The sequence below is a fragment of the Acipenser ruthenus genome, chromosome 26 (genome assembly GCF_902713425.1).
Source record: "Acipenser ruthenus chromosome 26, fAciRut3.2 maternal haplotype, whole genome shotgun sequence".
Classification (NCBI taxonomy): domain Eukaryota; kingdom Metazoa; phylum Chordata; class Actinopteri; order Acipenseriformes; family Acipenseridae; genus Acipenser; species Acipenser ruthenus.
Window position 1 is genome coordinate 13,676,763 of NC_081214.1, and position 21,250 is coordinate 13,698,012.

The following is a 21,250-nucleotide window of genomic DNA, read 5'->3' on the forward strand; positions in this document are numbered from 1 at the left end:
GAAGATTGTATGAACCCCAGTCTACAGGGACCACTTTCACTCTGCATTCTCTTTGCTGCATCACACTGGGGCTCCCATGTGCTCTGCATGTGCTGTACATGCACCCTTATTTATGATAAGGGTGCCCTGGATAAGGGCGTCTGCTAAGAAATAAATAATGATGGCGGAGCTAATGCAGTGTAAATGTTTATCTAGTAAAGTGTGTGTTCTTTACAGTATCCTTAATCTTGGTTCACGTGAATTCCTACATGCTTCCAGAATTCTTTGTTTGACATCAATTATGACCAAAACTGTCTGTTTTATGAAGCTCCTTTTTATGACTTCCACAGTAAACATTGAGTTGCAGCAGCATGTTCTGGTAACTACAGGTCAAGCCATTCTTTATTTCTATTGTACAGCCTGGGCATCTCTGCTGCTGTATCACATGGCTCAAGGATGCAAATACGACTCCCATTGCATAGTGGTATGTGGAGTTTAATAAGACACACCTGAGCTTGTTACTTGTACACTGTGGCAAACTGAGCTCGTATTCAAGCCTGGACTGTGTGAAACTGCTATGCAGTTGCAGTAGGAGTCTTATTTCCATCATGGAGGCTTGTGCAGAGTTTTCTTTTGATTATTTTACCTGAAGGCATGGACATGGGTATGGGTTGTGGGTTTGTATTTATACATGTAAAATGTATATATTTGAGAATATTGATTGGTCATTTAACAGACTCTTTTATCCAAAGCGACTTGCAGAGACTAGGGGGTGAACTCTGCTGCTGCAGAGTCACTTACAATAGGACCTCGGTTTTATGTCTTGTTGGAAGGACTCCGCACTAGGAGGTTACGTGACTTGCCCAGGATCACACACAGTGAGTCAGTGGCTGAGCTAGATATGTTTTTATTGTAAGATTGCAAATAAACCGTGGTTTGTCTGGTCAAAGTCCAAAATGAATCATAACGATCTTTCATTTTGGGTTTTGCCCGGGCAGATCTTGGAGTGCCCAACAATGTCCGGTCAAAGTCTGAAAATGAGTCTCAAAGATCTTTCATTTTATGTTTTCAAGGGACAGAGACAGAGCTACGATTGAAGAGCTTGCTTGACCCGCCAACCTGAGTAGCGTCACTCACTCACTCACTCTCATCTCATTCATAAAAATTACACAGAATTTCTGGTTTCAGAAAATAGGCATATATTTAAAAATGTATTTTTATTGACGACATGACTATATATAAAATATATTTAATTAGATATGACTAATTTATTTTAAACAAATAATGAAATCTAGATATGTACGTACACTGTCACTCCTCTGCGTACTCTCTCCAACTCCTAGATCGCTTGTCCTAAACACTGTCAAACGTGAATCCGCTAATCATTCATGTTCCACCCAGTAACTGCATCCATCTCTCTGATTGGACAGTTCAATACAACTCATTATTATTATTATTATTATTGATTATTATTACGTTACTTATAATGCTGTCCTTTTTATACGTAAGTGTCTATGGGGTTTCAATGTTAATTCCTTGAGTGATTCGGACTCCTGAGAAGCAGTGGGTTTGCCCAGGCAAAGCCTGAAATAATAACTTATTTTACTTATCCCAAAGTCAGCGTATTATTATTATTATTTTTTAATAACCATTTGGATAAACAATACCAACACTGCTGTACATGTTTACCACACTCAGCACAGAATTCTGATATGATGTGAAGGTTTTGTCTTCTACAGATGCATGGTTCAGACTGTATTCATCTGTGACCTGATGCAGTTAACAGGTACTCCATGGCAGCGATCGTCCTCACTGAAAGTGTATGCACGGCCACGTTGGTACAGTAACTACGGGACTGTCTTGGAACGTGGCTATGCCTTAATTCCCCAAACATTTCAAATGGAAGTTTTTTTCATACTGTACGGTAACTTTATCATTATCGCTGGCAGCCCAGCGCGAAGGATGCTCTAGCACTGGCACCTGGGCCTCTGTTATTGGGCTCACTGGACAGTCCTTCATGATGTGTTCTCGTCTTTGTTTTACAGATTTTCCTCCTTGCTTGTCCTCCAGGCAGACTAGCAACGATCGTCTTTAGGTAAGTACTGTACTGACACCAGTACTGCCTAGTAATGTTAATCTAAACCATGCTGACCAGGTTCTGAGCAGAGGCCTCCATGACCTGTGGTTGACGCCCTCTAAGATTACTTGAATACCTCACACTGACAGGACTTTAGATTAAAGGACACATGAACTGTTGGTGTGAGATAAAGATTGAATGTGAAAAGTGGATAATCTGGGGGGTGGGGTTCAAAAGTAATGTTGCATCAACTGCAATATCTTAGCTTTATGCAACTTCCTGCTATAATCAGTTCACAGCTTCCTGCTTGAGTGTTAGTCTCTCTCCTGTTGGCAGTTCTGCAGAGTTTATTATGTGGAGAAATAAACTCAACCCTGCAATTAGCAAGAGCCCTCATTTCCTTACGTGTTAATTATACAGCATGCAGGTCTGAATGTTTCAGTAATTATTTACTATTTTTTGGAATACTGTAACTGTAAGTGTTTGATAGGGGTGTTTACATGACTTTTTTTGTCTTTTTTTCATGGTTTTGAAGGAGAGTTTCATCTTGTTCTGTAACTGACAGCTCATAGGCTTTGTACTCAAGCACCATGTCGCTCAGGAAGTTCTCACTGCAGAAATCTCTCCAGTCTGATTAGCCCATGCCTGCCTTCTCCATAGGGACTGGCCACATACAGCCCAGCCCAGCCCAGCGCTCGACCAAATTATCACAGCCTGAGCAACCAGCCGATACAGCAGGTGTGAAAAGTTGTTTTTCGCACACCGTTTTCTGATACAGCACTCGGGTACACACAATCAATTATTTTGTAATCGATCAAAGCCCAAAAGGTCCCGTATTCCCCAGATCTTTCCCCAGGAGGTTCAGCAGAGGCAGTGGCATGGTGAGCCTCCCACACTGAGTCCATTAAGAGCGCTTAGAGGCAGAGAGCAGGCACCATTCCCTTTGGCATTGCCAGATTGCCCCTCTGTGAGAACGAGCCACTTCAGGAATCACATGTGGGTGAAAGAAACAGCAGTTTAAATCAGTAGGTAATCATGCTTTGACATCTGGAGGCCTTTCTCATTGTAGTCCAAAACTGAATGATTGTGTTGTGGCTGTCAGCTTTATAATAGAAAGCAGTTGTTTCACACAGTAGTCGGGGTTTGCTGGTTTTCAAAGAGCCATTCAATCCCCTCATGCATTTTCAGGTAGAAAATGGGAAAATTGTAATGTTTACTACTGTATTTCAACTGTAATGTTTAATACTGTATTTAAAGGCAAAAACATTCTCTGCTTCTTGCAAACATTGCAATCAAATCTGACTCAGATTGCGGTCAGTATTTGTTCTTACTACCTTATCTGTGTGCTTTATAAACACAAACTGTAGCTCGGATAGCGGGCTGCTTGTTGGAGGAGAAAATGAATATGCAATAATCCGAAATCTGCAGCTGATCCTCTTAAACGTTTCCCTTTGCAGTGTTCATCCTGCCCTCGGGATGTTCAAACCTGGGATACATGAAACCAACTGCAGTCAAAGTGCTGTTCCTTTAAAACGTGACCAGGACTTCATTTCAATACACTTGGCATCTGTTAGGCCTACTGTAGTGGATATTCCACCAGAGATGAAATAGTTCACAACACAATAGTGTTTCTTACTGAACCACAAGAATACTGCCATGTTCCTCTCAGATCTTTGCATACTTTGCCTAAGCCACACAAAATGAACATGGTCAGCTCCGATTTCACGTGCTTGTCCATGCTTGGTCTCTGGCACCACACCCAAACCATGATCAGCTCATACAAATTGTCAAGATAGTTTGTATGTTCAGCTCATAGAAAATCATGGAGAGCATTAGTAGCCTAGTCATGGGGTACTAAATGTCTGGATTTCGGGGGAGGAGTTTTATATGTAACTTGAAGATTTCTGGTTGCTAAAATTCCATGCTAAAAAAAACCCTTCCTCTTACTGAATCTAGATTTGCTTTAAACACAGATTTACTTAGAACAGTGCTGTACAGCAACATCTCTTCATGTGTGCCTGACATTTCCAAGCGAACCAGACGAGTGTAGTGAGTGGAGCGGCCTGCTCTCATTCCTAACCCTCCCCCTGTGGTCTTATTTAATGCCACCTTTGTGCTGATCACATGGGGTCTATTCTTAATAATGATTTCCCTTTGGAATGACCAGAATGATTCATTCAGTTTGGCAGAAGCCCCTTCGATTTCATCAGTACGTGGAATTAGTTTTCATCTCTGTCCCATTCCCTGCTCGTCCACCGATTTTCTGCAACCTCAGAACCGCTGTAAATCCCTACCATGATCATGGATCGCAAGGTGTAGTTACTCGTGGAATGCAAACCATATTAAATTAGTTTGCAATCTAATTTAAATTGTTGTCTTTTCTCTATGTTGTGAAATATCGGGAATGCTTTCCAGTTATCCTTTGACCAAGGCCTTTAGAAGTACCAAAGATCTTCTATTATATAGAATATCTTTGGAAGTAACCTAAACGTATTTGAGACAGCACTCAGGTATCGATCAATCAATTATTTTTTAATTGTTTAAAGCCCACAGGTGTGACTAATTGATTATTCATGAATCCAATAAAACCTCTAGTTTAAATATGATACACGTTTCTGAGTCGATATAAGATAATACTTTGCTGCATAAATAAACCCCCAAAAATACAACTGTATAAAATATAAATATATGTGGGCAGTTGACGCCCTTGACTAGCTCAGTGTATTTGAAATAGTGATTGAGCAGTCAGTGCATTTCAAAAAGGCACACTTGCATTACAATAGAATCGAAGCTTGTCTTGGCTGGCTGACTCCCCAAAGTATATGTTGAATCTTGGCTAAAGTCCCGAACTTAGAAACACTGAATAAAATCTGCCATGTATCACAGAATGGTTCAGCTGAATAGTGAAATACATAAGCATGGTGTTTAATTGCTAAATTCTTTCATAGTTTACTAGATGTTAAAAATGAGTGCACTGTTTATTTTATTCCCAATTGTTTTTTTTTTTTGTTACATTGACATCCTCCACATCTGCTGTCTATTTTCAGCATATGATTTTAATAGTTTTTTAAATGTGTTCGCATGGGACAATGAGGCATGACTCAAAACTTTCAATCAGATAAAAATAGCATTCTCTGATCATATTTTCCTTATTTTTTATAAGTTACTTTTCTTTTGGTGATGCATGTCCCTGGTCCTGGGGTATTTCACTTGATGAAAGCCTTGTTCTGGTGCTTGCTGCGATTTCCTGTCTGCTCATGTTTGTCCTTTCCTGTTGTCTCCAGGATGCAGGTACACATGCTCAATGGAGCGCTGTTGGCCCTTCTGTTCCCTGTTGTCAACACCAGGCTGGTGAGTAATACTGTTTGTCACTTCCCAACTGCTTATGAACACACTTCATGCCATTGTGATCCACGCACCTGTGTGTCTTCCAGCCCACTCACACAAGGAGCTTAAAGCTGCAGCACCCCCTAGCCGTGTGCTGCATTTAGTGTACAGGGCAGGACAGCTGTATGGGGTGTGAGTGGGGGTTTTCTTTCTTTTTGTTTTTTTAAAGAATGTTTTAAACAACTGTCTTAAGTGTAAAAAAATATTTAAAACTGGATGGTACGTGATTGATTTGTTTGTCATCCACATGCAGCTTGGAGTCTGCAGTTTATAAGCACAGCAGATCAATCCATTAGCCAGCAGGGTCTAGTAAAATGACTTCTGCAGTCTGACTTCCTCTATTTCCAGCTAAGTGCCGTTGAATGGGATTCTGAATTCTCTTGATGGTATAACATGTACACCCAATGCAATAATGACGTAGCCTAGCTTTTCAGTGACTACTGTAAGCCCTGCATTGGTATATATGGACTGGCAATATCCGTGGTGCTGCAGCACAAGGAAGTGTAAGTGCTGGGAATAGGATTATTGGTGTGGAGTATTCTGTTTATTTTCAATTCTTTTTTATTTAAATATGCAACAAATCAGTAGCACATGTATTACATCTAATTTCTGGCATCCTAAGTCCTACATTACATTTTGTATGCTTATCAACTGAAACATTAATAGGTATTTATTCCACATTAAATAAGAGTCCCACTGACTTCCTTTCTCCCAGTAACAAGCCAGTCTCCAGCCTTGGCACCTGTAGTGGTTTCATTCTTACTCTATTCTGGGCTCTATAGAAATGGCAAGTGGAAACTCAGCAACAGTGTAATATGTTCTAAAGGGCTGGTATTAATTAACAGAGATCTATGACATCATTTATCAAACCCAAATACAGATCATAACGTGATGTATGGGAATGTCTCATTAATACAGTGAAGACAAGTCATGCCTTACAGTCTGTATTCTCTAAATTGGTTTTCTACAAATGCCAAGAAAGTATAATATATTACTGCTGCTATTTTGGAATGAAAAAATAGAACTACAATACTAATCAGAAAGAACAGACAAGAAATATATTTTGCTACATAAAATGAATACTACACACTGTCAGTATTGCCCTCTTGGCACCGTATTAATAATAATAATAATAATAATAATATATTTTTATATAGCACCTTTTCATAGTGGACCACCATCACAAAGCGCTTTACAGAGGTAGGCTGTGAACTGTGCATGTCACTTACAATAGGACATTGATTTAACATCTCATCCGCAGGGTGGAGCACAAGGAGGCTAAGTGACTTGCTCAGGGTCACACAGTGAGTCAGTCAGTGACAGAGGTGGGATTTGAACCGGTGACCTTCTGGTTATAACCCTTTGCCTGCTGCGTGCTGTTGCTAAGCTGTACCATGCTTGCATTGTATTGCACCTGGGCAAAACATGAAATGACAAGGGGGTGTAGGATCCAGACAACGAAAATCATTTGGATTAGTGTTTCACAAATGTACTGATAAGGTGAACGTTTGTGAAATGTGCTCCTGGCTTGACTATACCACCTCAGCCTCCCAGGGGAATCGGAGGACCCACCCAGGGTGTATGGTCCTGCAAAGCTCCAGCTTTGTCAGTTACAGCAGTCTACAGTATAATAAGCATGTCGCTGCAAGCAGGAGCTGTACAAATGCTCCTTTTTAAATTCCGTAGAACAATACATTCTGGATAACAAGGAGACCTGTGTACACACAACTGTGCTAAATGATAAGCACTGCAGAGCTAACCTAAGCTGTTCTGTGAGCCCCATGCAGTAGGTCAATCCTGAATACTGTCAAGCTAATTCAGGGTATAGCAAAGTGGGTTTCTGCATCTAACCAATTTGTGATAGAAGAGAAGGTTTCAGTAACATTTTGTTCCACAGACCCTTGACAGGAACATGGAAGAATACATGTGATAAGAATGTGCTGTTAACAGTAACAGCTATAGTCCAGATAGGTTTGGTAGCACATTTCATGAATATTACCACATCCTGTGTCACCTTGTGATAGTGATAGAAATCAGTGTAATCATGTTATCCTGTTCACCTTATCAGTACTTTTGAGAAACACTAATCCAAATGATTTTATAATGGATTCTATCACCCCCTTGTCATTAATCTATTTGCCCAGGTGCAATGCAATGCAAGCATGGTACAAAGTATCTGGTAGAGAGCAAAGGACTGGAAATATTCTTATTAAACAAGGAAAACAGCATATCCCAGTCGCCAGTCTTCCCAGTCTTCATTCCTGGAACCGATTTGTTTCTCACAGCAGCACACTGCCCATGTTTATGGTCTATACCAGTTGCAGTACGATAATATTCAGTTTTACGATCATAGTTCATAATAATAAAGTATAGACTGTAAACACTGACAGTAAGGGGTCTAGGGGGAGCTTTAATTCACAGTTAGCCATACACAGAGGTCCTTTTCTATTAGGAGGACTAGATGCAGCTGTATTTAATGTAGCCAGGAAGAGAGACTGGAATCCTTTCATAGAAGAGCACAGTGAAGAATCAAATCCCCATGCAGGCTTGGTTCCAGCTCTTAAAATGAGAGGGCCAGTCAGCAGGAGATTTCATTCTAGCCCTAAAAATGAAATGACTCTTTGTAGCTCGAGGACTATTGAAGGTCTGTCGACCGCTTAGTTCAGGTGAGTTTTGCTGTAATTATGTAAGGAAGCCGGTATATTACCTTAATGGTAAGGTTTGATTTAGTGTTTTAGGATTCCAACTACAGAGCTAGTTTAATATAATGTCAAAAGGTATTGTGCACTGAAGCGAGTGGTTGTGTTTATGTAATGTGAATGATGAACACTTAGTTGATGTTCTTGAAAGTTTCTACCCTAGATGTGAGCACAAACCCACATTCTTATTTGGTTTGCAATGAAAACATTTCTGCCAGTTTGGTGGGTTCTGGCCTCTCTTGATTGGCTGAGCTGTTGAAGGCTATTTTATCAGAACTGCTATCTACTTTTAAAGACACCCTACCATATATCTGGTTAGCCCCCCCCCCCCCCCCCCCTATACAGCCTGGAGTTGGCATAGTACAGACTCCTGTAAGATTTCTAGAGGTGTCTGACGGGATTGAGTTCAGCCAGGAGGATTGCGCATTGCCACCAACGTGATGTTCAGGTTCAAGTTAAATTGAGAGATGTTATATTATATGGGTATTATAATATTATAATGACCTGTCTGTCTCATTTGCAAAAACCGCTGTCTGCCCAACTGTACCACATGTTTGAAAGAAGCCTGTGCTGTGTCAGTTACTTCAAGGGCAAACAACGATAAGCCCAGAGTGCATTGCAACAAGCCGGGAACATCACCCTGACCATCATGGTACAAGACATTCCGGATAGCAAGGAAAGATCTGCACATACAATTCAGAAGGGGAAGTCCTGAACTGATTAGCACTGAAGAGCTAACCTTCAATCTGTGATTATACTGACCAAGAGCCAGTTTCGTGTGGTGTCTTCATGGTGGATGGGGCCGCAGTACACAGCCTGTGGGTGTATAGTTTGATACAAAAGTCCTGCAAAGCTCCAGCTTAAGTTACAGTCTGTAATAAACATGTAGCTGCAAGCAGGAGCTGTGAAAATGCTCAGTTATTAAAATCAGAATATGACACATATAGTCTAAATGCATGCATTGTGGTGCCAAATCATTTGTAAGCATGTGCAAAATCAAAAGTCAGCTTAGCTGAACGGCCTGTGTGTCTTCTAATAATTACTCATTCCATCTAGCTTCTTCAATCAACCTATTAGGCTAATAGTTAGGAACAAACTAGTTTCCTCTGGCCAGAGCCGTAACATATTTAGGGCCTGGGGCAGGCAGTCCTATTTGCAACCTTTTAAAACGTGTTGCTGCAAGATTAGATTTCCTGCCTTTACGATTCAATCCTCGCATTTTCAGTACCAATCAATGATAATGAGTTTATTTTACGTATGGTCATTTTTTGTTAGTCAGGGCTGGAGTTCAGTTTTTGACGCCACAATAAAAGCTAAGGCAGAGATCAAGCTCTGTGCTTATAATAAGGAAGATTACATTGTTTTGTTTTTTCTGATCAAATTCAAACTTGATCAGTAACTGCACTGTTTTAAATCAATCCCAGTGTATGGGGGAGTACAGTTATCCCTAGGGGCAGACACTCCTGTTCATAGTCAGTACAGCACAGCACAGCCTAGAACCACTTTAACTAATGCATCTCTAATGAAGGTGATACAGTATGTTTTGCAGAAGAAAGAAATAGTATTGCTTCTTGGTTTCTGAAGTATCAAACCCTTTGGTATTGTGCTTTAAACACAAAGCCGTTGGGGCCATAGCTGCTAAAGCAAGTGGAAGCTGCTAGGTAGAGAGGCAGCAATGTGCTCAGGGTGACCATGTCACCAGACACCTGTTGTTATTGTCAGGGCTGCAGGAACAGAATGGGATTGTGGTGGTGCTATTATCAGGGGTTGTGTTTTTCAGTATAAGGCATTGAAATGATTTAATTAGTTATTCTTGGGTATTGTTTAAGTTTGGTGTTGAAAGAGTTCACTATATAAAGGTTGTTTGCTCCATCAATGTCGGCGTGTTCCACCGACACCCAGACAATAGAACCGGCCCAGGTGCATGAAAAATGTTACTACGGCTCATGTAAAACGGATGAAAATCTGAAAACCAAGCGGTTACATCATCCTCCCCTCGCACACACTGAGCAATGGCAGTATCCATGGATACTAATGGGCAGCTTTCATCAGTACAGAGAAACAAAAATGAACTACATTTGACAGGTACTGCTTTACATTTGTTTCCCAGACGCAGTTGAACCAGCCCTGGGGTGCTGTGTGTGAGATGGAGCCGACAACAGGCCTGTGAATCTGGTTTTCGGAGGAGGAGGCTGTCTTGTCTGCTTGGCTGTTAGCAGAATAACATTTTGAAGGAATTGAAATTCTCTGTTTGCAACATGCATATAGGCTTCCCAGAATCCCACAGTCGGTTACAGTAGCTAAAGTGTTTGTCTACTTGACATGTAATACGTTTAATTTCTAATTGGAGTGGTCCCCTGTGGCTTACCTAGAGAAGACACTGCAGTGTGGAGTGTGAGGTGAGTCATGCTCACAATTGCCAGTATTGGCGGGGGACCAATGTAAAGAGCTGCATTGGCCTTTGCAGTGCTATCAGGGAAAAACAGCTGGGGGTGGTTCGCCACAGCGACCCCTACTGGTCAGGGGTCAGACCAGGCCAGACAGAACGTTCACCACCAGGGTTCAGTCGCTTGGTAACATCCACTGTGAAGAGAGACGATTTTTGCTAGGCATAGGAAGCAGAGGCTGATTTTAGAGTCACCCTGGGATTCAAATTGGGCATTTCAAAACAATAGTGATGATGTTAAAAGTCATGGATGAATATATAAAGCTTTGACAACAGGACATTGTGTGTTCCCACAGGCTGAATATACCGTTACTAAGGTGTATCAGACACCGAACTGAATAAGAACGAAAAGGGAGGGCCTCCATAAAAGAAACTGCTGCTGTGGGGTGAGGAGGTGGCTGCATTTCAGAACAAGATGTAGCTGATCAGTGCAAGATTCTGACAGTCACAGATGTGGTGAGAGATAGGGAAAGGAATGGGTTAGCAAAAAACACAGCACATCAGCATTTTTCCTTTTCTACAAAAGATATATTTTACCAGTACAGCTATGGCCAAAAGTTTAGCATCACTATTAACTAATTCTGCTTCATAAAGTCGAATGAAACCTGCTGAATAATGTTACATTAACATATTGAATTACATACCGCTTTGTATTGTTCCATATACTGTACTGCTGTTATGGCTTCCAGTAAATCGCACTTCTGCTATGTCTGCCTTCTGGGAAAAAGAGAATGCACAAAGGCAGGAACATACAGTAGTATGTGCAGTAGGCTTGGACTCTTGAAATCTATATACATATATGTGTATGCATGTTTGTACAGTCAGTGTCATGTCAAATATTTAAGTATTAGAAGATGACACAAGTTACATAACATACATGCACCCCATATATCTGTCTATCCTGATCATACTGAAAAAGTTAAGTTTCTTAAACTGGCAACCTTCTGGCCCTTTAGTTATGTACATACAATAACAAGCCCTAATTTTGTGCAGCTTAAAATAAACACACCCGTGCTTAAAAAGCATGATGTGACTGTAGAATTGTTCATTCACCAAATCAAAGAAAGACTAATAAACTTTTAAAAATCACCAGTAACCCCAGGAAAGGCAGGTTGGAGGAGGGTTAGTAGTCCCATTGCTTTCTGTCCTCACCATGAGCTTTTACAGAACAGGAGCACACAGAGTGCTGTGGGAATGTGACGGTTCCCAGTGCCCCTCTCCAGCAGGAGAGTGTGTGGAGCCCAGAGGAGCTCAGCATCCTGCATATAGTAATATGCGGTTCAAATGAAAGATCTGGGTCAAAAATTACCCAACTTCCTCATTTCAGCTGTAAGGTTTGTTTACTTCATAAAAATAATAAGTCAGTCTTCAGGTAATCGTCAATCAAATGAGTTTAATTCCGGAACCAAGCCAATCCAGAGACAGTACAGAATGCAATCACAGCAATACTGTAAGTGCAGTTACAGTTCTCAGCAGATTAAATTCTGAGCAAACAAAGCTGCAGGTAAAAACCTACAGGTCTCTATAGGTGGAAAAATAATGAGCGACCAATACTGCAGGTGTGAGTCTACAGGTCTCGGAAAGATGCAGGATTCCAAGCAACTCCGAGTAATGAAATACAGTTTACAGACATGGATATAGAGGGCAGATTACACCCCCAGGTAATGCAATTTTCTCCTCCCACCAATAAACAGTTACCCCGCCCCCCCCCCCCCCCCCTTTCTTGGAGGCATGCCAACCAGCGCCCCGTGACGACACCTTTTAGCCAAAGTTTTGTGGATTACAACCAGTTTTAGTTGGGTTGATTGTGGTTCATACCTGTGATTAAAATCAGCATTTTAAGTAGAAAACAACTCCTGCAAATACAAGGGTCATCTGCCCGAGATCAAAAGGGCTCTTTGAACCATGAAAGAACCAGTTTGTTATCTTGATTCTTAAATATGCAGGCACCTTTTGCTGGCTGCAAAGCTACAGAGAGAGCCGCAATTATTTCTCACTTCGATTGTAATTGAATATCGCCAAAGGGCAGCATGTGTAGGGAAAACAAAATTGGCCCGAGAGCAGATGGGGGACGCCACATGTAACTTCAGATAGAAAGAATCTCCCTCAATTTGAACATATTGTAGCTGAAAGATAGATTTAAACCAGGACAGGACACTACCTGACAATCCTATAAGACTCTTGAGATGTTCAATCACAATAGCATGAGCAATAGTGTCACATGCTGCACTTAGATCTAGAAGAATAAGAACCGAGGGGGAGCCCGTATCTGATGACGAGATCACATCATTTCCCACTTGCTTTCAGTACAACGGCCAGGGCGGACACCTCATGTATATCATGTACTGCTAGGAAGGTATTGAGTTGGTTAGCTACCACTCTCTGTAAAACGTTAAATAGAAAGGAGGGATTAGAAATAGACCTAAAGTTGTTAAAGATTTGGGGATCCAGAGTAGTTTGTTATTTATTTATTTCTTAGAAGATGCCCTTATCCAGGGCGACTTACAATTGTTACAAAATATCACAGTACAAAGTGTCACATTATAAAATATCACATTACTGATAAGAGCAGTTAGAAAGTACAATAAAACCAGTAGCAAATACGTGCAATAACCAGTGATGAGACGGCAGGCGATGACAGTGTAAGAGATCAATCACTGCGATGACATCACAGTTATGAGTTGGTAATGTCAGAACACTGACTTCTGACCTTGAGCCAGGCTGCTATTGCAGTAACAGGTACAGTTTCTCAACAAACAAACTCCCCTCGGCCCTAATTTAGTGTTTTTTTTTTTTTTTTTTTTTAAATGTGCTATCCACGAAACTGTTATGAATATTTAAAAAGCAGTTTTGCGCCTCAGTCTATTAGTGTTTAAGTGTCCGGCTCCAGTGATGTGCCATTACCGATGGTATAATGTGTCTAATGTAATGAAGTCCGGAGTGCCCCTTGAGGCCTGTGTTTCAGTAAAGCTCCTGAATGTTTGATCTGTTTCGCTGGTGTGGGTGGGCATTCCATCAAGGCCAGCAGTCCTGCATCAACAGGAAACAGGACAATGAGAAAAGGAAGACTCTCAGATTCCCTCTGAATCATTTCCTCAGAGTCTGAAAGTGGGCTTTTTGAGGTCTATAAAACCTGAAGAGGATTTGAAAGCACAGAAGTTACGACAAACAAATAAGAACTGTTGTTCTGCTTAGACGAGAGCGGAGTCTGGTTTTATGCCCTTTGTATCAGCAATTACCCAGGATAGGGTTCCGACTGCACACCCAGGCTGCCTTGTGACTTCAACCATCCGGGGATGTCATTTTGAAACGGGCTTATTGAATGCTGTCGACTTCAAAATAATAACATGTACATTTTCCTGTTAAGCTTTATAAACTCAGTATTCCTAAACAACAAAAACTGTTTATTGTAAACCGTTTGAGATGCCTACACCGTATTTTTAGTGGTATGGAAAGTGTGTTCAAAAGCAGTATATTTAGACATGACTTAGAGCTGAAAGGCCTCTCTTTGAGAATCTGGCGTTATACTCGGGTACACTGGGTAATGGGTATTGCATAAGGATATTAATGTAATGTAGCAGTGCAAAATAGAACTATATCTTTGTCTAAAAAGAAAAAAATATACATTCAGTATTGAGGAGGACACGTTGGTGTGGTCTTGTAGTAAATACTGAGCACTGCTGCTGGTAAGTTAGTTAACATCCATAACTATTAAACAGTCAATTGTCCTGAATTTAGAAATACGAAAAGTAACTTAAGTTCAATGACGAACGTTTCGACTAGATGTCTTTCTCAGTGTCTTCCATTGCAGTTACAGTTACCTGAACCGCACGTTGTACAAGTCATGCAGCCCTAGCCTGGTGCCACTTACTTACCAGTGTTGCCATAGTGACCTGTTGCAATCCAAGCACAGTCAGCCTGCAAGTGTTCTGCATTTCCAAAGCTTCCGGTGTGCCTGTGTGTCCTCTCAACCCCATGCCAGGGAAGCACAGTACTCCACTTGCTGTTTTCCAACAGCCTTTAATTCAGCATATTTCAAAGCAGGAATGGGCACGAAAATTTTTTGCCATGCACAAAAAAGTTTTTAGTATTTTGCTAATAGTTTTTTATTTTTAAATAGATTTTTTTATTTTTTATTCCAAAAAATGCTACTAACAACCAAACGAGCAAGATGGGCTGAATGGCCTCCTCTCGTTTGTAAACTTTCTTATGTTTGCATTGCTTGTCTCCCTACAGCTTCCCTTTGAGATGGAGGTCTACTATGTCCAGCACATCATGCTGTATGTCGTGACTGTCTACCTGCTCAGGAAAGGAGGTCAGTTGATGGCTTTTGAGGGACCAGCCTACTTCTTCTACTTAAGCAATTTTACATTTCTTTGTTTTTCATTAAAGTAGCAGTAATTTAGCATTAGAGTAAATGGTGCACTTAGCTGATATTTAATTCAGTATATTTAGAGAACATGAGTTTTGCACAGTATTCAGAATGATATGTAAAAGTGTATTAAAATACAGTAGAATTTAAAGAGTCAAACAACTTTCTGGGGGTGGAGGCATTTTGAAGATAAAATATATTTACATGTCAAATATTTGCATTTCTATTTTTAGATAATAATCCTGAATTGTTCTTGGAAATGTGTTCATTCATTCATTCATTCATTCATTTCGGAAAGGGTTTGGTATCTGTCAGGGTTTGCATTGCAATATTGGTGTTGAGGTGCTGCCATCTTGTGGTAAAGTGAAGTTGTTGATGATTGTGGAAATTAACCCTAATGTAAGTGTGCCATACAGACAGACGTCTGAACGGACAGACAGACACCTCCCATGTATTCCCAGAATCTGATATTCTCCATAATTTAAGATCAATAATAAAATGGCAATAGGGTCAGCAGTTTCACATACGTGGAAAAATTCTCAGGGATACTAAGAAACTAAGGAAGGCACTAGCTGGAAAGTTTCTCTTTACTCAAAACACTGCTACGTCATGGAAGGCAGGGTGAACTGGACTGGTCAGGTTGGGAATGTGTCCTGCATCCTTCCATACAAGGATACTGGACAATTAAGGAAGAGGGATAGCATTTTTGTTTCTTGTACTGACCTTGATGTACAGCAGCTCCCATGTGTGCTTCCAGTTCTGCTTGTGGATCGGGAGGGTTTCAGGCCTTGTTGTTGGTGTTGGTAGCTACATGCCAACCTTTGCCTAGCCATTTTTTAGCATAATCTTCAGGTCTGAACAATACCAGTGACGGGCCGACTAATCTGATGAACAGGAGCAAGGACAAAAACTTGATCCGAAGTGTCAGGGCACTAGATGGCGCTGGACCTTGCTTCAGTAAAGCCATTAGGCTTGTCTCGCCCGCATTGTATGTATCCGAGTATAGGGCGCTGCATAGTTAACTGTACAGAGCGAAGCTATAAAATCATTAGCATATCTGTATAAAATGATAAAAGACATTATTTCTCCAATGTAGTGACTAGCTATCAGTCATGACAGCATTAAATATCATTTAGAAACATAAACTGCCAATGGATGTCATTGGATGACTTCTTGTAAATATTTATTAGAAATTAATGGTCTATGAAGTGGACATTGTAATTGAATTGGATGTTTTCCACTGTTGCACCATAAATAACTTTTCATTTATAAAAATACATTAACATTTACTGGGTCCATTTATTACACAAGATACATCAGTCTCTGTCATGTTTATAGCAGCCTGCCTCGACCAGACCAGGGAAGGAAGCAGCCATGCAGGGCTGGTACAGTTAGGCTGGGGAGAGTTAGTGCAAGAATCTTGAAAAACATAACATTACAAATCTAGCGTTACACATCCCCACATAGTGGTACAACTGTTTAAGTAACGTATCCCCTTATTTTCATTGTTAACATCCCAACAACTTTTTATACATATAACTTCAAAGTCTGTTTCAAAGCTCTTTTCAAAATATCACTGTCCTGGTCACAAAAGCAAAGTTTGTGGGGAATAATAGCCATGTTCTATACTTTTGAGGCATAAGCAATTAGGAAATAACACTTACTACCCAGGAACAAAAATTGTGTTACATAATGTAGTGTAAGGATTGTTGCCCACATTGTGAAACCGGTAACACAGCAATACCAATCCATGATGTGGTGCAGAACAGAAAAGCCAGAACACTTGCTATTTTTTTTTTTTTAATGTATTGCTTTTCTGCAGTGATTTAGAGCAGGGTTTTCCAATCCTGGTCCTGATGGACCCCTGTCTCTCCTGGTTTTCATTCCAACGGAGTTCTCAATTACTTACTTGAACCCTTGTTCTCGGCTCCTAAAAAGTTGCCGATTTCAAGTTACATATAAAATTGTAGTTAACATGAAATCTCCAGCTGTTTTTAAAAGCTGAAAACAATAATAAAAAAGGTCAAATTAAGCTAATGAATAGTTCAATTAAAGGTTCAATTAAGTAATTGAGAACTCAGTTGGAATGCAAACCAGCAGACACAGGGGTCCCCAAGACCAGAACTGGGAAACCCTGGACTAGAGAGCAGATCTCAAACCTCTAGTGCATTAGAGCGGCCATTTTGAAAAGAGCTTTGAAACAGACTTTAAAGTTGCAAGTTTAAACGTTGTCAGGATGTTAACATTGAAAAGAAAAATGACAGCTGGACAGTGTTGGATCTGGAGATATGCATAGAGGTGGACTCAGAGCGGGTCATTTAACTGGCTTGGGTTGACCTAATTGAATACGTACATATAGATATTATGTAGTCCTGTTTTAAGGCTGTCTGCATTTTAAAAGAAGCTTAAGCCTTGTGTAAATGGCTGTCTACTTCACATGCACACAGTGGTGCAGCACGTACAGACACTTCACATGCACACAGTGGTGCAGCACGTACGGACACTTCACATGCACACAGTGGTACAGCACGTACGGACACTTCACATGCACACAGTGGTGCAGCACGTACGGACACTTCACATGCACACAGTGGTGCAGCACGTACGCACACTTCACATGCACACAGTGGTGCAGCATGCACGCACACTTCACATGCTTCCATACATCTGGGAAACCTCTTCTCCATTTGGGATGAAGCTTGGTATTAACATTATTGAGCATTGAGTTATTGGGAGTATTCGATTCTGGCGTATGTGGGGGTGCCTGTCTGTTTTTATATTTGTCCATCTGTATGGACACATATATCTGAAACCCCACATATTAAATTACAATGTGACTTGGTGTTAACATTATTTGCGAGACTCATTGGGAGTATCAGATTGTAGGGTGCCTGTCTGTACTTCACGCTTTCATTTCTACATGTATCTTGATAACACTAGACATTATCCCGCATTCTGTAAATCAGTCCCGTTTAATATACTGTACCTCAATACTGCTGGAACACCTCATTTGCTTTATTAATGACTTCCAGGTCTTAAGTACCACTTGTCAGTAAAATGTTCCATGCCTTGTTCAACACTATCTTGTCTGGCCGTCCCATTTTTGGGCTCTAAATCAGTCTTCTCGGGGGATGACGTACTTGTACTCATGCAGTGAAAAGGTCTGCTTGATTTTCATCTTTGAATTTTACTTTTGTATTCTACTTCTGTTCCCACTCATAGTATTCAATTACAGAGGTTTACAGTGCATCAACATACTAGAAATGGAAAACTAATTGGAAGATCCTCATAAAACATTTTCTGTTAAACGTTTAGAAAAATACTGTGTGGGTTTTCGGAGTTTGCTGTTGAAACATTGAAACCTTCCCAGGCTTGGTGCAGTTTCAGTTGTGTTATTTACATACAACCTGCACTTTGACCTGAGGGCACGAGAGCGCCCCCCCTCTCTGCTTAACAACAAAACCGTCGCTATAGAGAGACAGTGGGAGCCGTTTCGCCCCACAGCAGTGTTTGAAACCGATATTTAAATGAGAGACAATGCAGTTCATGACACATTTTATAATTGGCCTTTCTGTGACTCAGTGATGTGGGGAGATAGTAATTACTGAACGTTGTGGAAGCAGAGTGCTGGAGTGGGCCTCGGCAGCACAGCAGGCTGATTCACTGCATGCAGGCTGAATGCCTTTCCTCTCCTAGAGGCTTCATACTTCCACAAGCAGTCATGGAAACGGCTGTGTTTGTTTCTCTGCCTTGTCCCAGAACTACAATAGCCAGTAACAGGGTGAGCCAACTGCATTTGGAAGTAGAGGGTACTGGGTGAAAGCCCCCTTTGCATTCCTCCCAGCATGCTCACTGCTCGGCTATGCTTTCTGGGAGGGACGCCTGGCCCCTTTGGACTGTATTGGGGAAGCTTAATTTAAAAAAAAAAGGAAATCATGCCCACTATATTTACTTTAATTATTGAATGTATTTAGAAATGCTTAGGCTTTTTTAAATGATAAAAATAGCAGTTAGCTTATGTGATAGGTACAGAAATATAGGGTTTAGAAACTTGGCAAACTCACCTACTTCTGGGTCTGCTAAACTAGCCATAATGTTTGGTGCTGCCATCTAGTGTGAGTCGAGGGAAGTGCATGAAATGCAGTTGGGATTATTGCTTGATGAAGCAGTTTTCAGTTTAAATTCAAATCACTGCGGCAAGATGTATTGTTGTGGTTGTTTTTCGAAAGTGTTTGGTGTGAGCAGTGGTATTGAAGTCTGTTTCTACTGCAGGCGTGTACACGGCAGAGCCTCTAGGGGATTTCTCGTGGGCTCTGCTTTCCTCTGGACTCCTGTTCTTCTATCACTTCACCTTCCTGCAGACCTTGGGACTGGTAAGAGGAACAGAATGACTCAAACACACTGTCCACCCCGGGACAAAATACATGCATACGTGTTATTGAGTGATGTGTTTTAACAGCTATTCTATTAGATCCTAACTCTGTTTCTGTAGTACTGCAATTGGGGTAAAACTTTATATACTATAGCGGTACCATAGATTCCCTTGAATTGTAATTTCATTGGGTACAGTAAGGATGGTCAGGTTAAACGCGTGAATATATCGGCATGTAAATATTTATGTAATATTTTTAGTATTCAATACTTTGTCTGCATTGCTTACTAAGTGGAGAGCACCTGTATATATGGAAATATATATTGAAGTAGCGGTTCATGTATTTTATTATTTATGTTCATATATTTTTCACATAATCAGCATATATGATAACATGTATATGTAATATTTAATACTAAATATAGAGACAGAAATGCATTTTCTTGATTTTTAAACTGTCTAAATGACTGCGATATGGATTTGTGTATAAGACACTTGGTTAACGTTTTAAAATGAATGATTAAACAGCCCTAGTTGGACGCCTCTTGTCCAGTCCTATTGGTAATCCCTATTCCTCCTTTTTCGAGGTGACTGAAGTGAATCTGAACAACATGCTGTGCCCGGCAGTGTCGGACCCCTTCTACGGGCCCTGGTACCGGGTGTGGGCGACGGGACACCAGACCGCCCTGACGCTGCTCCACGGGAAGATCCTGACAGGGCTGTTCCACTGCGCCGTGCCCTCCTACCAGTACCTTCTGGACGGGGTCAGACTGAGGACTAAGAAAATTGACTGAGCCTTGGCTGACTTCCACACTTTCATGTAGAAAAGAAAAAACACACCATTTCACTAGCCAGTATTGCTTTACAGATTGAGGGTGTTTTTATTTAAACTTGTTTATTTCAGTGTCAGTAAACTCGATGCATCACTTCCTGTGCTAGAATACTGGCACTGGGATTATTTTTTTGGGGGGGGGTATGTTCTTGGTAGTGAAAGGAGTATTGTTTTTGAATGTGCTTTAAAATGACTTGCAGCAGTTCACTTTTTTAATGGAAGTCAGTCTTACTGTTCAGAATGCTCTCTGCAGTTTTTTGTTTTGTTTTTGTTGAAACATGAAATGGGCCAACACTCCATGGAGGGGTGCAGTAGCCCCAGTTGTTTTAAATATATATATATATATATATATATATATATATATATATATATATATATATATATATATATATATATATATATATATATATTTTGTTTGCTGTTTAGTTTTCGTAAAAAAGGAAAAACAGGCATAGTTATTTTCGAGCTCTATAGAGACAATGTATGAAACATGACATGGATGACAATCCTTTGCCAGTTTGAGAAGATGTGCGCCAGTTTTTGATGGGTCCTGCATCAGGTATTTGCAATCTCATCCAAAGCCATGACTTTGAGCACCGCCCTGTACCTACTGCAGTTATGTTGGGAAGCGGTAGATGTCAGATTTAAGGGACAGTGAGGAAGGTACAGTACAGTATGTAAATACAGAATCAACAGGCGTTACCTTTTAACTTGGTTATTCCACAAGGCGGTTGATAAACTGGGGTGCCTTTCTTCTAAAGAAAAATAAATTACATTAAAACAATGTGGATTCATCAAGAAGCCAAGACCTACTTGGCACTGCAAGGGAATCAGTTCATTTGTAGATCTATTCAATCGGTGCTTTTCAACCCTGGTCCTTGAGTACCCCCTAACTACAGCTTTTTGTACCAAATATTTATTTTAAACATGTATTGCTTTCCAGTGCCCAGAAGACAGCACTGACAGACAGCCTCAGACTCCAAACTGTGTGTAGCTGCAGGGATTCCTCTACAGTCTGTGTTCATTACCATTTGCAATAAAAAAATAACATAATCGCGTAATAATTGAACAACCAGAAAGGTTAAA

At 40.7% G+C, this 21,250-nt stretch overlaps 1 protein-coding gene across 1 annotated transcript in view; it reads left to right on the forward strand.

Moving 5' to 3' along the window:
• LOC117430710 (transmembrane protein 164) overlaps positions 1–20,508 on the forward strand; it is a 37,563-nt gene extending 17,055 nt beyond the window's left edge. The window contains exons 2-6 of the mRNA XM_034051080.3: positions 2,025–2,074; positions 5,341–5,407; positions 14,825–14,903; positions 19,233–19,333; positions 19,920–20,508. Of these exons, the coding sequence (XP_033906971.2) occupies positions 2,025–2,074; positions 5,341–5,407; positions 14,825–14,903; positions 19,233–19,333; positions 19,920–20,126 (504 nt within the window). The 3' untranslated portion in view covers positions 20,127–20,508. The remainder of the gene's footprint in view (positions 1–2,024; positions 2,075–5,340; positions 5,408–14,824; positions 14,904–19,232; positions 19,334–19,919) is intronic.
• Positions 20,509–21,250: the final 742 nt, after the last annotated feature.